Below are 16,814 nucleotides of genomic sequence, written 5' to 3' on the forward strand. Positions count from 1 at the left end.
AGATAAAGTAGTAAAGAACCTCCCCAACTGCACATCACCTTAATCAGGTGTTTACCTTCAACACCACCAAGGGCTGTAGTCAAGGTCCGTATGGGGTGGGGACATGAGATGGAGCAGAGCCAAGTTGTGTGACCTGACTAGATTTGCCCTATAATCCCCCGCAAACTCCCAACTTGCTCTTACGTATAAAGTGGTAGGTGGCTTCTTTAAAAGCTGCCCACCTTCTCTCCCACCAGCGGGCTCTAGGTGTTACTCACCCGTACAGGGCTGTGGGCTCGGGGAGTAGTCCATCAGCCCAAGCTTCTCTGCTGCCATCACCCTCACGGCCATGCCTGCTTCATGCAGCTCCCTCTGCAGCCACCGCAGAAGAGGAGTGAAAGGGACGGCTTAGGGACTGCACCGTTGCTCACTATGTCGGGGTGGCCAAAGTGCTGCCGGTGAACTTTATGTACCTGAGGAGCTCTGCGATGTGTCACCCCACCACCCAAATACAGAGGGGCAGCAGCAGAGACTATATGCTGGGACCTGTGGACACCATGGGCCTCCCCCAGACACTAATAACAAAGTGGGCTACAATCTGTGCCATTCCGGGTGCAATCCTCTGGCTCCAGGTAGAAGACCAACCTGGGGCATTTGCAGAAAGTTGCCCTCTGCTCTAAACCCACGGAAGTTTGGGAGCCGACAGCTGCACATGTACGTGTGAGCATGTGACATTAAGAAACCCTTTCCCTCTTTCTAGATACTTGATGGGAATGGGGAAGCAGAGCTAACCAGAGCAATGCTGCAGGCCCGTTTCGTCGACCTTAGGGAGCTCATCGGCCACTCAATCTACGTTACTGTGACGGTTTTGACGCAGTCTGGTGAGCAACGGTTTACTTTGGAGAGGTGCAAAAATTAAGTCCTCAGTTCAGGAAGGATGTGACACTGACTACCTGCTTTCTCTGGGTGCAATTCAAGGCGTAGCTTTTGATCTATGAAGTCCTTCATGGCTTAGGTCCCTTGTACCTTGGAAATACCAGGCCAGATCCTGCTGTTAATTACAATGGCATAAAAATAGAGTGACCCTGGTAGATTTATTTCTGACGGACAGTGGGGAAGATGAGATCAGAATCTGTCCTGAAACTGCTTTCCTTAACCCATCCTGTGGCTTCTCTGTGCAGGCAGCGACATGGTGGAAGCGGAGAGAACCGGAATTAATATTGTGACATCTCCCTATCAGATCCACTTCACAAAAACAGCCAAGTACTTCAAGCCGGGGCTGCCCTTTGAACTCATGGTAATCTCTCTTCTGCCTAGATCTAGGCCTTTTGGGGGGTATTAACAGGAGACAAAGGGCCAGGTTCTTATCTCAAGCCGGAGTATCTCCATTGACATCAATTCATGACTGAGATCAGAATCTGGCTCAAAGCTGACAGTCTATCTCGGAAGCAGTGTGGTGGCGGTGGATACAAAATACGGCATGAGGTCACTCATACGCCTTAATACGCTGCTTCCTGGGCCTTGTACCAGTACCAGGGGCTTTAGGGATTCTAGACTCCTCCACGCTCATAATGCGGCTCTATGCTGGGCCTAGCGCTCCAGGGTCCTTTGGCTCAGGTTACACGTCTACCCTACAATCAGAGGTGTGACTGCAGTACACGTAGACAGACCCGAGCCAGCTTTGATCTAGCTGGCTCAAAGAACGATACCAGTGAAGCCATGGCAGGCTGTACAACTGACCCTGGATGTGAACTCAAGCAGCTTCACTGCTCTTGTTGTTCTGGAGAGCTGGATCAAAGCTAGCTTGGGGAAGTCTACCCGTGCTGCGGTCACCCCTTTGATTGCAGGGTCGATATACCCTCCGTATGCAGTTGGACACATAGTAGCTCCTCTGTTGCAGCCTGAGGTTCAAAGGCAGTAAGAAGAGAGGTTTGGGAGAGGTGGGGGTTGAGAGGTGGGGAATAGATGAATGGTGGAGGAAGGGGAGAATTGGGAAGCAACAGTCCTGGGGAGTGGTAGGAATTTGCACCGGGGTAGAGGGGCGCTAGTGCAGAATGGCAGAGGGCAGTGAAATTGTAGGGTGGGGCAGCCGGGGGATCATTCTCTCCTGTGGGTCTCTGTTGCTTACTGCACACACAGAATCTCCAACCTAGTCCAACATGACGCTGGGCGGTAATCCCTTTGTCTCCCCTTGATCTCAGGTCTACGTGACAAACCCCGATGGCTCGCCAGCAGCCCGCGTTCCCGTTAAGGTGGATGGCTCCCAAGATTCTCAGCTGACTCAGAGAGACGGGACGGCGAAGCTGGTTATCAACATGCCTGGGGAGAAATCACAGTTAGACATCACCGTGAGTAGCCTTCCGTTATCACAGGAGGTTGGGCACGGTGTGTGCACCCATTGGGCAGCCCCCTCCGGGCGACGCCCTGTACACAGCCCTAAATCAGTCATGGGAAACTGAAGATAATCATTCACCCTGCAGGCAGTGGATGCCAGTGCAGCTTCAATACGACCACTGTTTCCATCTCCAGGCTGGCGCATAGCATCTGAACTTCATTCTCCCTACGCTGGGTGAGATCTAGTCATTTCCAGCGGCCTGTGACTTGGATTTCACAAGGGGCAGAGTCTTGTGGGAAATGCACAGATATCTGGCAAAGAGTGGAAGGAATTGACTGTATGGTTAATGAAAATGCAACAACATGGAGGGCTGGCTGGTTGGGGCTTGGAAGAGGGCGCCAGAGAAGCCAATGATTGACTGGGCCATAGAGACTGAACTCCCTTCTTAATACGAGAGGGGGCTGGGCTGAGATACGATGTGGGGGGGTCGTGTGGGGAAGCTTCCCCTGCCCAGAGTCCATGCTGCAGTTGTCCTGTGGCTAGAAAGGCTTCAGTCTTCTGGGCCTTTCAAAGCACTAAACTATATAAAGAAACTGGAAGGAAGCTTCTGAAACACTAAGGATGCCTGAAGGAAGACAATGCGGCTTTGTGCCTTGGACTCAGGCTGCCTGGGTTCAAATTCTGGCTTTGCCACTGGTTTGCCGTGCACTCTTCAGCACCTCACTTCCCCTCCCTGTGCCTCAGTTTCCACAAAGGGACCTCCTTTGTAGAGCTCTCTGAGAGCCAGGCATGAAAAGCACTAGATGCTGCTATTAGAATAAGGACAGGAGGTCATTAATTTTTCTTGGCTTTATGAACTAGTTTTTATTCATTTAAAGATTTAGGGTCCAGACTTTGTTTTTCATGAAAATGACGTAAATCTGAAGCAGCTCTGAATTTACACCAGTGTAACTGAGAACAGAATCTGGCCCAGACGGATGTGTTAAAGACACTGTTTTTAAGCTCAAATTTATTTTAACTGACACTGTTTTTTTCCCCTGATCCTTCCAGGTAAAAACTGACCATAGGGACCTCCCGGAGAACCGCCAGGCCCATAAGTCCATGGTGGCTGAAGCCTATCAGACCCAAGGAGGATCTAAAAATTATCTCCATCTGGCAGTCACCACTACTGAGATCAGACCTGGAGACAACTTACTTGTGAACTTCCACCTGCAAACTAGTAGCCAAAGTATTGTGAACAAGAACATGTACTTCACCTACCTGGTAAGTGTTGTGCTCCAGGGTAGTAGGTTCTCCTTTTACATCCAGGCACTGAAGACCCCCTAGTGACATAGAAGCAGGGCTTAAATTCTTACAGAGTATTTCCCGGAGTCCCCCACACCTCCCCCCAACATGCTATAAAAACTCAAGGGAGGTTGAAAATATTTACCGGAGAGCTCCGGCTGAATTTAAGCCCTGCATAGAAGCTTTATTACTCATGTCTACATGGCCTAGAGTAGCCACCCAGCACTGACTAAACTCCCAATGTCAACTTCGCAAGGCTGAACATAAACCAAGGATGGATTATCTGGGGACAGAAGTTTGCTTTAGTTGCTCCAAAGTCCCGATTGGAAAATTGGAGAAGACTCCCCAAACATTATTGCATTGCAATCAAAGTCTGAATTTGGGGGTAAGGCAGATGCACATAGAAGGATGCACCCACCAGGAGCGGATTTACCAAGAAACAAACTGTGTGGTGGCACAGGGCCCCCAACAACAGGGGCGCCTCCAAAATGCAGGACAAATATCTGACAATCTGCCCCCGAGCAGCAGGCTCAGGCAGGCTGCCTGCGTGCCATGGCCAGTGGCCCCACACCGCTCCCGGAAGCAGCCAGCTGCTGGCACGTCTCTGTGCGCCCCTGGCCGGGGGGGAGGCCGCTCTGCATGCTGCCTCTGCCCCGGGCAGCGCATGGAGACCCGCTGTCCCCCTCCCCCTAAGGGGCACGCAGAGACGTGCCAGCAGCAGGGCAGAAGTGGCTCTCTGCCCGCTTTGCCTCCCTCTGCACTGCTTCACTCCTGGAAGCGGCCGGCATGTCTCTGCGGCCCCTGGCGGGGGCGGGGGGGTGTCTCCGCGCCAATTCTGCAGCTCCCATTGCCCAGGAACTGTGGCCAATGGGAGCTGCGGGGGTGGCGCCTGAGGGCAGCAGCGCACGAGACACCTTGGACATCCCCTCTCTGCCTCCCACCTAGGAGCTGCTGCTGGGTGGGGGGGGGGGTGCTGGTCGTTTTGGGAGCCGCCCCATCCCCCTATCCACCTCCCGCACCCCAACCCCCTACCCCAGCCCAGAGCCTGCACCCAGCACCCAAACTTCCTCCCAGAGCCTGCACCCCTCACCCCTCCTCCCACACCCCAACCTCCTGCCCCAGTCAAGGTACCTCACTTTATTTTGATTTACTTTCCATTACTTTATAATATAGGAGGAGGATGAAGAATAAAAGAATGAAAAACAGGGGAGAGATAAGAGAATGTTCTTTTTCTTAGCTGGGTCCTGAAGGGGGTTGGGGGGCGCGAAAATGAAGCCACTCACAGGGCCCCACTAACTCTAAATCCACCACTGACCCACAATCCTTTGCTCTAACCACTAGATCGCACACCCACGCAGAACCAGAAGTAGAATCCAGGGGTCCAGATTCCCAGGCCTTTGCTCCAACCAGTTCCTCGTCTAACCCATTCCAGTCATGAGGGATGGTCCTAAATTGGATGAGGCTTGGATCTGGGAGTCTGAAGAGTATCTGAATGTCAGAGCTTCCGCACCTCAGGCCAGGACCCGCAGTCCTCAACCAGTTCCATCAACTCTAGATCTGAATGTATATCTGAAACATTCCAAGTCTCTTGGTCTTGTCCAGGTGGATGATGAGGTTCATTGTCCTTCACAACCCATGTCTCATGTTTCCCTGTTAGATCCTGAATAAAGGGAAGATCATCCGTGCTGGAAGACAGGCCAAGCAGGCTTCACAAATTCTGGTGACCATGTCCCTGCACATCACTCCAGACCTCATCCCTTCATTCCGCATCTTGGCTTACTACCATGTAGGAAATTCGGAGATTGTAGCAGACTCGGTCTGGGTGGATGTCCAGGACACCTGCATGGGAACGGTGGGTTGGTTTTCTCTCTGGTCCTCTGGATCTAGGCCTGTTCATACAAATTGACACTTGTTGTCAGAAAGCCATCACTATTATCCACGATTTTCTTCTCGCTTCAAGATTCAGACTTCTTTTTCTTCCTCTTTTAGCACAATGGAGACTAGGGCACCATTCAATCATGTCTGGAGAGAAGAAACACACAGAAAGTCATTTTTAGTGATAATGGGACTGATTCAGCTCTCAGCGTCTCCTGGGTCAATAGCACAATTAAGAGATTCCTTAGAGATGCAATAGAAAGATAGGTAGAAATTAAGGTCTATAAATAGATTCCTTTGGAATCTAGAATCAGCTTCAGATTTACTCTACTTTCTTATGCTAAGAAGGGAAGTAAATGGCTTCCTCTGCCATAAAATAACCCCCTTGCTTCACCCTTTTCCAAATAGCTGGTGGTGAAAGGAGCCACTGAGGCAGACAATAGAATCCACAAGCCAGGGTCCTCAATGAAAATCAAAGTGGAAGGAGACGCTGGAGCGCGTGTCGGGCTGGTGGCCGTGGACAAGGGAGTCTACGTTCTGAACAAGAAACACAAGATTTCGCAAACAAAGGTGGGCCATGTAAACATCAGGACCTTGGCTGTGACTGGTGGTGTTTTACGGGGTGGAAGGCACTGAGCTGAGATTCTGTTTGGTAATAGCAAGAATTTTTTGCTTGCTGGCATACTCCTTGGGATGGGCTCTTTTTCAGACTCAAGCAAAGCAGGGGTGGGCCAGTTCAGTCCTTGAATGGGAGACTTTAAAGGAAACCCAGGGAGCTACAAGAAGTAGTTTTGGTGATTCAGAAGGAGGCCTTCCTCCATCGGCGCGGGAACTAGGCATGTGGGGGGTGCTGCAGCACCTCCAGATTTTGTATGGGGCGGGGCTCCGTGCCCAGCCCCCTGCCCCTGGCCCTGTGCCCCGGCTGCCAGCCCTGCACCCAAGGCTCCGCATCTGTCCCCAGCTGCGGCCCCAGCCTTGGCCCCCTTCCCCCATCCGTCCCCCCGCCCCCCTCAGCACCATGGCCCTGCTCCCAGTCCCAGTTCTAGGGGGCATGGATGGAGGGAGGGGTGTGCAGCTCAGCTCCCGCACTCTGAAAAGTGTTCCAGCACACTGCCTTCCTCCCTCTGAGTCAGTTCTCATTCAACACAATGCTCGAGATGGCTGCGATCTTACACGGTATGTCTACACAGCATTTTGGAGCAAGCGGGAGCAAGCTTCCCAGCCCTAGTCAACACGTGGATTTATGGGGCTCATGCTAGCCCTCTAAGGCACCTGTCCTTGCAGCGGTTTTCAGACTGCTGACACAAGCCCTGCTAGCTCAAGCCTGTCGACCTGCACCAGGAGGCTCGCTCCAAAACACGGCGTAGACAGAGCATTTTTAATTCATAGCATTCAAAGAGCAAAATCTAGTCTTCAGCCGGTAAAGTGCTTTGAGACCCTTCTGGCTGGGAGTCCGAAGGGACCAAGGGGAATTAGAACCTCGGTGGAAGTCCAGGCCTATATGTGTACAAAATACCATTATTCATAATGATTTCCCATCATCTATGCCCACTCTTCACAGATCTGGGACACCGTGGAGAAGAGCGACATTGGGTGCACACCTGGCAGTGGCAAGGACAATAAGGGTGTGTTTGCAGATGCTGGACTGAGCCTGGAGACCAGCATTAAGATTTCAACACCCCTGAGATCAGGTATCACTGCATGGATCTGAAACTCCTTGCTTACCTCCCCATTCAGCAACTAGCTTCACAGACTGGCTGATCTCTGGGTGGCTCAGGGTATTGATAACAGGGTTTCAAAACCGTCCACCTCCAAGTCTTTGTTCACCTGCCCCAGGACACTAGAAATTGAAAGCCAGCCTCTTGGTGGTCTGTGCTGTGATTGGTTTCAATCTGCCTCCCAGTGGACAAGCGTCCAGAGAAGGTGGCTTGACCTAGAACAGAGGTAGTAATAGGCCGACCACAGGCCAAATCCGGACTGCCAGATGCTTTTGAATGGACCCTGAAATCTTTTTATTTACTTATCATCATCATCATCATCATCATTATTGGTTTTTTATTATTATTTTCTCTGGAGTCTGGACCTTGACTACACCTTGACCCAGAAATTTGGACCTTGACAAAAATAATTGACTACCCCTGGCCTAGAGTTTAGAGGGGGACAGGGAATCAGGACTCCTGGGTTCTGTTCCTAGCTCTTGGAGATAGTGGGGTAGGTTAGATGGGTTGCAGTAGGATGCAGGATTCAGGAAGCCTAGATTCCATTTCTGACTTTGCCATTTGCTTGATTTTGGGGACGACATTTCACCTCTAAAAAAGAAAAGGAGGACTTGTGGCACCTTAGAGACTAAAAAATTTCACCTCTGTGTGTCTCAGCTTTGCTATCTACCAATTGGGGTTAATGATATTTGCCTTTGTAAAGTGTTTTGAGGTTCTTGGATGAAAGGGGCATAGACGGGCCGTGTGTGATTGTTACATCACAAAAGCCATCACTACAACAGCCAGCTGAGTCTCAGCAGGGAGGCGAAGGACTGGTTGGGTCACAGAGACTGAGCTCCCCTCTGTCCAGGGCTTCATTTCTCTTTCTCTACTCTTTCTGCAGATCCAGAGTGTCCCCAGCCAGCAAAGCGCCAACGTCGCTCTGTTCAGCTAATTGAGTACAAGGCAAACAAAAGTAGGTACCAGTGAGACTGGGGAAAAGGATTTGTCATCCCTGGTCAAACCATCTGTCCAGCAAGGTGGATATCCTGCTTCCCAAGAGTGACCAATGTCCGATGCTTTAGAGGAAGGCAAAATTCCCACCCATGCCAATGTATCTGACCCCCTAGTGCAGCATTTCTGAAACTGGGGTCCGTGAGGGTACTCCAGGGGGTCCGTGAGCCCCACTGATCAACTCCTCCCACTCCGTCTCTCAACTCCTCCCCCTCCCTCTCAGTGCCTCCTGCACGCTGGGGAACAGCTGTTCAGCAGCGTGCAGGAGGCACTGGGAGGGAGGGGGAGGAGTGGGGATAGGGTGTGCTCGGGGGAGGGGGCAGAAAGAACCGGGGAAAAGGAAGGGCAGGGGTGGAGCTGGGGCAAGAAGAGGTGGGGTGGGGCCTTGGGGGAAGAGGTGGAGTGGGGGCAGGGCCTGGGGCTGAGCAAGGGGTTTGGGGGTCCGCGAAAAATTTTAAATCAAAAGGGGGGTCCTCAGATTGCTAACGTTTGAGAACCACTGCCCTCGTGTATTGTTGTACCGGAGAGATCAGGATAATGCCTGGGTGACTCAGAGGAGCATGGTGCTCTCCGTAATCGAGAACAGGGAAAGTGGAGTTGGATTAAGAGGGGAGAGGAGAAGCTCAGTTTTACCTGTGTTCAGATGCAGCTGGCTGCATGGTGCACAGGACCGGCAGGTGCAGGGGGATCCAGGCTGGTCTAATGTGCACTCCAAGGAGCTGGAAGAAGGTTTCCATGAAAATGAGGAAGGAACTTTCCCATGTGTACTCTAGCACCCTTCTTTTGTTGCTTTTTCGTGCTGCACGTCTCTCTTCTGCCCCTTCACGGTGTGGATTCCACCGGCTTCGACTCTGGGCCAGATGCTCATTTGCATGAACCATTGAGTCGATGTCATATCCACAGTGGAAAACTCCCCTGGTGGATGGGAATTCCCCATTAAATCAGCAAAGTCACATTTTGTGTCAGCCCCCCACTCCATCTCCAGTGTAGGCAGCTGCTCAGGGCGTGGGAAGGACAACAAGGCCGGGAGAGACTGGAAAGGGGTGTTCTGCTTTGCCAGCCCTCTTCAGGGGTAAGGCCCGTAGGAACAATGACCTAATGCTAGGAGCCCATGTATCACTGGGAAAGATCCACCTACAGGATAAGGGCACTGTAACTGAGTCCCCGATGACCCTGTCAGCATTCCCTTGCTCTGAGCAGCGTTCAGATGCAGGGGAAAATCTGGACCCCAGTTTCAGGGGACCTAATTCGTGTGTGATGCGCAAGGGGGGTAAGTGAGACGCACCGGTAGGTGAGTGTGAGCGTAAGGGTGTCTATGTTGGGGTAACGTACACTCTGTGCGGGCTGGGAGAAGGTGCAAGTTTCACCAGCTTTGACTCTCCTCTGCCTTTTGCCCGTCTCTGCTAGAGAGTAAAGAGGACTGAGACCTTGCGAGAGACAACAGGCTCAGCCGACGCTCAGTAGGAGAGACGTTGTGGTTTGTACATTTCAGCGGCGGATTACCAGGACCAGGCAGTGAAGAAATGTTGCGAAGACGGGATGTACGAGAACCCCATGGGGCACAGCTGCGAGAAGCGGGCTGGGTACATCCTGGATACGGATGAATGCAAGAAGGCCTTCCTCGACTGCTGCAACTATATCAAGACCATACGGGACGAGCGGCAACGGGAGCTCCACCTGGAACTGTCACGAAGCAAGTGCCAGGGTTTTAATATCACGCAGAGGAGGACAGTGGAAGAATATTCGGCCACACGAGCCAGTGCTGCTCACGTTCACTGAGTGAGATCCGTGTCCCAGAGCATAGGCAGCTAGAAGAGGCTCCCCATATGCGGAAGCAGCCAAAGAAGAAGAGCACATCACTCTGGGATGTTGTGGGGGAGATAGGCAACCAAATGTGGGTGGCTGGCCCCTTCCCCCATCTAGCCACCCACCTATACTCCAACCCCAGAATATGGTGGCATCAAAACATAACCGTTTATGCCACGACATCACTGCCATCCTATTGAGTCTCAATGCAGGGCATTGAGGATTTCACAGCTTGGCTAACTACCTCTGATTTAACATCCCAGGTTACATTGATGAAGGGTTCTTACAAGATGAAGATATTACCTCGAGGAGCCACTTTCCAGAGAGTTGGTTATGGCAAGTGGAACAGCTGACCCAGCCACCAAACAAAGACGGGTAAGAGCTCTGTGGTTCTCACAGGACCAGATCCACAGCGGGTGTAAATCAGTAAATCTCTACTGACCTGGCCCATTGTTCCGTGATATATTTTGCCCCCAAACCAAAGGCAGTGCATAAATGGATCCAACCGCTGCTGAAGTCCGTGTCTATAGCTGGTTAGGATCTCAGTGTCCGATCTCATTTAAGGATGGATGGATTTGGGATTTAGACCCTTGGATTGAGACTGCCCCATGAGACCCAGCTTCTTCCTTCTGTAAATTAAACCTCTGCCCCCCTCTCCTTGTAGAATTTCGTCCAAGACCATGAACGTTTTCCTGAAGGATTCCATCACCACCTGGGAAGTGCTGGCTGTGAGCCTCTCAGAAACAAAAGGTGAGGGCACTGCCAGCTTGCTGAAGTAAGCCAATAGAAATTTGAATGGGGAAAAGGGGCTCCAGGCAGCAACAGACCTGGAAACATCACAGTGAGATGGAACAATCCAGGCGATAGCAAACGGGTTTCGATATTAAAGCGTAAACCCCGTTGATCCTCACCCGAGGTCCTTTCCCACCGCAGGGATCTGTGTGGCTGACCCCTATGAGATCACAGTGATGAAGGACTTTTTCATCGATCTCCGGCTGCCCTACTCGGTTGTGAGGAATGAGCAGGTGGAGATCCGGGCTATTCTCTACAACTATCAGGATGACAAAATCAAGGTAAACTCAAATCTAGCACCTAGGTATTGCATTGCTAGTTACACTTCAGACAGGCCATTAGATCCAGGAGTGCTCACCTCGAGATCTCCCCGCCACACAGAAAACTGCAGCCCCAAGCTGCATGGGCAGTGGGTATAACAGGCCAGGAGAGGCCAAGCACAAAACACGATGTGGCCCACCCACGCTCCACCCCGAGGCCCTGCTCTTCCCACTGGCCTTGCCCACACTGCTCCTCTTCCTACCTCTGGTCCGCTTCTTACCCCGAGGCCGCCCTGCCCCCCTCTCATGCTGCTTCCCCACCTCCCCCGTGACCTCCCTGCCCGCCTCTCACGCCTCTCCACCCCCTGCCCCGAGGCCCCCGCCCGCCTTTCGTGCCTCTTCACCCCCTCCCCCACCCGCCACTTGCACCTCTTCTCCTGAAGAGGCAGAGGCGAGGGTGGCAGGTGGTGGGTGGAGGAGGAAGCAGAGAGAGGCGTGAGCAGTGGAGGGGGGGCCCTCGGGGGAGTGGGGCCTGGGACAGAGTGGGGGTGGAGCATGGGTGCAGCCCTCGGGGGGAGCAGGGGGCGGGGCCACTGTCCAGGGGCTGGTGGTCCCCACCACTTCTAGGGATCTTCCAGCACTCAGGCCCCCGCCTTCCCCAAAGCCAGAGTCACGCATCGCCAGTGCCAAGCTGGTTCTGTCCTGAAAGACACATTAAAATGATCAGGTGAAACAGAGCCTATTCACGGTGTGTATTTACAGAAGATCGTTCCCAAAATGAGGGCTGCTTGGTGGTCACCGTCTGACTAAACTGGGTTTGCGGTTTCACTTCTGAATGGGACATATGTCTGCAATGTGGGCTTGAATGTCCTCTAGTGGTAGTTCTGAATATATGGCCGTGCTGGGTCAGACCAGTGGTCTTCCAACAGGTGATTCAGAGGGAATGAACAGAACAGGGCAGTTATCAAGTGACCCCTTCCCCTGTCATCCAGTCCCGGCTTCTGGCTGTCAGAGTTTTAGGGACACCCAGAGCATGGGTTTGCACCTGACCATCTTGGGTAATTCCATAGATGGACCTGTCCTCCATAAACTTAGCTAATTCTTTTTTGAACCCAATTATACTTTTGGATTTTGCAATGTCCCCTGGCAAGGAGTTCCACAGGTTGACTGTACAGTGCTTGAAGAAATACTTTTCCTTACATTTGTTTTAAATCTGCTTCCTATTAACTATATTGGAGGACCCCTGGTTCCTGTGTTATGTGAAGGGGTAAATGACACTTCCCAATTCACTTTACTCACACCATTCATAATTTTATAAATCTCTATTATATCCTCCCTACAGTCATCTCTTTTCTAAGATTAACCGTCCTAGTCTTAATTTCCCCTCATATGGAAGCTGTTCCATCCCTTTAATCATGTTTGTTTCCCCTCTCTGTAGTTTTTCCAATTCTAGTATATGTTTTTTCAGATGGGATGACCAGAACTGCAAGCAGTATTCAAGGTGTGGACATACCATGGATTTATATAGTGGCATTATATATTTTCTGTCTTCTTATTCATCTGATTCCTAATAGTTCCTCACATTCTGTTCGCTTTTTTGACGGCGGCTGCACATTGGTCAGATATCTTCAGAGAACTCTCCACAATGACTCCAAGATCTCTATCTTGACTGGAAACAACTAATTTAGACCCATCATTTTATGCGCATAGTTAGCATTATGTTTTCCAATGTGCCTTACTTTGCAGTTATCAACATTAAATTTCATCTGCCATTTTCTTGCCCAGTCATACAGGTTTGCAAGATCCCTTAGTAACTCTTCGCAGTCTGCTTTGGACTTAACTACCTTGAGCAAACTTTGTCACCTCATTGTGTATCCCCTTTTGCAGATCATTTATGACTATGCTGAAGAGAACAATACAGATCCTTGGGGAACCCCGCTATTTACTTCCAGCTGTGAAAAACTGATCGTTTATTGCTACCCTTTGTTTCCTAACTTTTAACCAAATGGTGCATCCGATAAAGTAAGCTGTAGCCCAAGAAAGCTTATGCTCTAATAAATTTGCTAGTCTCTGAGGTGCCACAAGCCCTCCTGTTCTTTCTGCGGATACAGACTAACATGGCTGCTACTCTGACACTTTTAACCAGTTACTGATCCAGGAGAGGACCTTTCCTCTTATCCCATGACTGCTTACTTTGTCCGAGAGCCTTTGGTTTGTGATCTTGTCAAAGCTCTTCTGAAAGTCCAAGTACACTATATCTTCTGGATCACCCGTGTCCACGTGCTTGCCGACATCCTCACCCCAGCCTCCTTATCGCAAAGCCACAGCCCCAGGTGACTTTCATTGGCCTTCTTCCTGTCCATCTCAGCTGTCAGTCTAAAGAATGAATAGGCAATAGGCAGAGATGAATAGGCAGAGCTTGCCCTGCTACTGTTTGTGCTGTCCCCGATCTGTGGGCAAATGTGGCACTTACGTGTCTAGGGGATGCCAGTCTGGATCCTTCGGCTTCATTGCACGTCAACCAGGGCTTTTTAGCCTATTTCTAGGACTTGTTCTTGGAGAGACGCTGCAAAATGCATTTGGCACCTGGCAGGATCGGACCCTCAGACCCCAGCCAGCAAAGCAGTCGTCTGAAACGGAGAGAACAGCTCCCCTCTGGTTACCATACTCCTCTGGGTAAAAGCTGCCCCCATGTTCTCTTCCCAGGTCCGGATGGAGCTGATACACAATCCAGCTTTCTGCAGCGCGTCTTCTTCCAAAGCGAAATACCGGCAGATCCTGGAAATCGAGCCCATGTCTTCCCGGGCGGTGCCACTCGTGATCGTCCCGCTGGAGCTAGGGTTGCACGACGTTGAGGTGAAAGCTGCTGTCTGGGACTCGTACGCGTCCGACGGTGTGAAGAAGACGCTGAAGGTCGTGGTATGTACTGGGTCACGGGCCCATCCCGTCTGGTCACAGGACAAGCAGCCAGCGGCCTGGCTAGGTTGTCTTTGGAATCTGGGCTTTACCTTACCTCAGAAGTTAGCACCTACGTCCTTGGCCCACTTCCTTCCCTCCACTGCGGTGACCACAGCAGCCTTGTTAATGGCCTAGTTGGTACAAGTAACTCTGCAAGGTGTCCCATGAGAGACCCGAGCTCAGGTGCTAAGCCCCCTAGCATCTTGCTCCTTGGACCAGCACCCTCAAAGCAGGCTCCATTTCTGCAGTAAAATTATGGGAGTAAAACGTTTTAAAGGTATTCACACACACTTCATGGGAAATGTTGCTGGTGTATCTCAAGGAATCATCTCATGAGCTCTCGTGGCACAGGAAGGATGGTCCAGTAGTTAAAGTATTGACCTAGGATGTAGGAGACTTGGGTTTGATTCCCTGCTGTGCCACAGACTCCCTGTGTGACCCTTGGCAAGTCACTTAGTCTCTCTGCTCTTCAATTATCTATCTGTAAAATGGGGATGTTAGAGCTGCCCTACGTCCCAGGGCGGGTTGTGGGGATAGATCCATGCAAGATCGTGAAGCACTCAGATACTACAGTGATGAGGGCCAAGACAGACCCTCCCAAACATCCTTAGTCTGGCCCTGTGAATAGTGGTCTGATATTGGAGGAAAAGAGTCAGTTATATTTGAGAGCGAGGTGGGACCAGAAGTGCCAGAACTGACTCTTCCAGCTTGCCCATGGAAAATCAGTGCCATTTGGCCTCTTAATGGGAGACTTCACTTGGGGATCAGGGGTCCTTCACTGAGAACTGCAACAACATGTAGCCAGGAGAACACCGATTCCTTACCCGCTTGGTTCTAGGGGACTAACTCGTTCCTGGTAGAGCTCTACTGAAGTCACTAGATACACACCAGGGCGGCATTTGGGGCTGTGAATTGGGCTTCCCCCTTTTTCCTTCAAAGGTGCAGCCTGACCAGAAGGAAACATTCCTTCTGCACGCCACGAAACAGCTGTCTGCAGTGGGCGGGAGGCATGGGGAAGGAGGGGGAGGTGCTGATCCGCGAGGCCCGCCAGTGGGCAGCAAACGCTGTGGGGGTAGGGGGAGAGCTGATGGGGGGCTGCCATTTTTTTCCCTTGGGTGCTCCAGCTCCAGAGGACCCACAGAGTCGGTGCCTATGCTGTCACCCCTGTCCTGGGATGAACCCAGCTACAACAACACTGCAAATAACTTTTGTTACACTTTGATCATGTGTTCTTCTTCCCTCCTAGCCTGAAGGGATTAGAATAACACAAACTGTTATATCCACTGTGCTGGATCCAGCTGCAGCAGGTGAGTAACCACAGTGATTGGGTATCTGGCTGGTGAATCTTGCCCATGTGCTCAGGGTTTAGCTGATCGCCATATTTGGGTCGGGAAAGAATTTTCCTCCAGGGCAGATTGGCCGAGGCCCTGGAGGTTTTTCACCTTCCTCTGTAGCATGGGGCACGGGTCACTTGCTGGAGGATTCTCTACTCCTTGAAGTCTTTAAACCACGATTTGAGGAGTTCAATAGCTCAGACATAGGTGAGAGGTTTTTCGCAGGAGTGGGTGGGTGAGATTCTGTGGCCTGCGTGGTGCAGGAGGTCGGACTAGACAATCATAATGGTCCCTTCTGACCATAGTATCTATGAATCTATGATTTGTCTTTATATAGCACCTTTCATTCTGCAAGAGCCCAGTGAGCACACAAGGTATAGATAAGTGAGGGTGTCTCATTTTTGGAGCCCTCGTTTGTTTCAAACGCTTTGCCCAATTTGCCTCAGACTCACCAGAAAAATTCTGCGCCTGCCATACGATCATGCCCGGGGATTTTCAAATGGATTGCTTCGGTTTTTGGTGAAATGTGAGGCTGCCAGTGTCAAGCTGTCAATGGAAGACTTGCCTCAGTTCCATGGAATACCCCACACTTGTTTAAAATTTGGGTGAAATATGGACATTTCTTTGGTCCCTCTGTCTGCCTCACACAGTCATGTAACACCACTGCATATATCCATCTGAGGTACTTACACATCCCGTAGTAACGGAGTGTGACAGGTTGGACCCCCCTGTCCGGGGTGCCACCTGATGTGCTGGGGTCCCACTGCGTCCGCCCGTTCCACCAGCCTGGGCTTTGTCACCCTGGCCTTGCTGTGCCAGGCCTTCAAGCCTTCTCTGGCACAGACACAGGTAAGGCCGCACCCAGCGGCAGACACAGACTGAAATCAGCTCCGTGTGGGAAGATTCAGCTCGGGGATTTACCCAGCGCTCACATGCACACCTCCTTTGGGGTGTAAACCCAAAATAATATTGTCTTGCACTGTATAGAGAGATCTGCACAGCGCAAGCTCATAAAAATCACCCCCTTCCTCAATGTGGAGGGAGATACGCACAGCTTTTTGTCGTCGTCGTCCCCCCCTGATATGAATTGCACAAACTGGGTTTTGGAATAAACTAAAAACAATTTTATTAACTATAAAAGGCAAATTATAAGTAATGATTATAAGGGATAGCAAACAGAACACATTATCATAGAATGTGAGGGCTGGAAGGGACCTCAGGAGCAAATAAAACAAAACATTTTTTTAATTTTTAAACTGTTTTAATTACTGAGCAAGTAAAACAAAACATACAAACTAATCTTAATATACTAAAGAAACAGGTTACGCATCATAATTTCTCACCCTAAATGTTGTTTTAGGCAGGTTGCCAAGTTTCTGCAGCTCAGAGTTCCAGTTATGTTTCTTTACAGGCTAGACCCCAGTTCTCAGCCTGGACTCAGTCCTTGCTTAGTTCCTTTTCCTTCAGATGTTTTTAGCAA

The 16,814-nt window shown here is 50.9% G+C and overlaps 1 protein-coding gene across 1 annotated transcript in view; it reads left to right on the top strand.

Moving 5' to 3' along the window:
- LOC144277504 (venom factor-like) overlaps positions 1-16,814 on the top strand; it is a 51,979-nt gene that overhangs the window by 10,630 nt on the left and 24,535 nt on the right. Inside the window, exons 9-22 of the mRNA XM_077838302.1 lie at positions 740-860; positions 1,161-1,276; positions 2,181-2,327; positions 3,365-3,577; positions 5,256-5,450; positions 5,882-6,043; positions 7,035-7,164; positions 8,075-8,146; positions 9,677-9,877; positions 10,254-10,365; positions 10,655-10,740; positions 10,924-11,063; positions 13,749-13,961; positions 15,247-15,307. Of these exons, the coding sequence (XP_077694428.1) occupies positions 740-860; positions 1,161-1,276; positions 2,181-2,327; positions 3,365-3,577; positions 5,256-5,450; positions 5,882-6,043; positions 7,035-7,164; positions 8,075-8,146; positions 9,677-9,877; positions 10,254-10,365; positions 10,655-10,740; positions 10,924-11,063; positions 13,749-13,961; positions 15,247-15,307 (1,969 nt within the window). The remainder of the gene's footprint in view (positions 1-739; positions 861-1,160; positions 1,277-2,180; positions 2,328-3,364; positions 3,578-5,255; positions 5,451-5,881; positions 6,044-7,034; positions 7,165-8,074; positions 8,147-9,676; positions 9,878-10,253; positions 10,366-10,654; positions 10,741-10,923; positions 11,064-13,748; positions 13,962-15,246; positions 15,308-16,814) is intronic.

Source organism: Eretmochelys imbricata, chromosome 20 (genome assembly GCF_965152235.1).
Source record: "Eretmochelys imbricata isolate rEreImb1 chromosome 20, rEreImb1.hap1, whole genome shotgun sequence".
NCBI classification, from domain to species: Eukaryota; Metazoa; Chordata; order Testudines; family Cheloniidae; genus Eretmochelys; species Eretmochelys imbricata.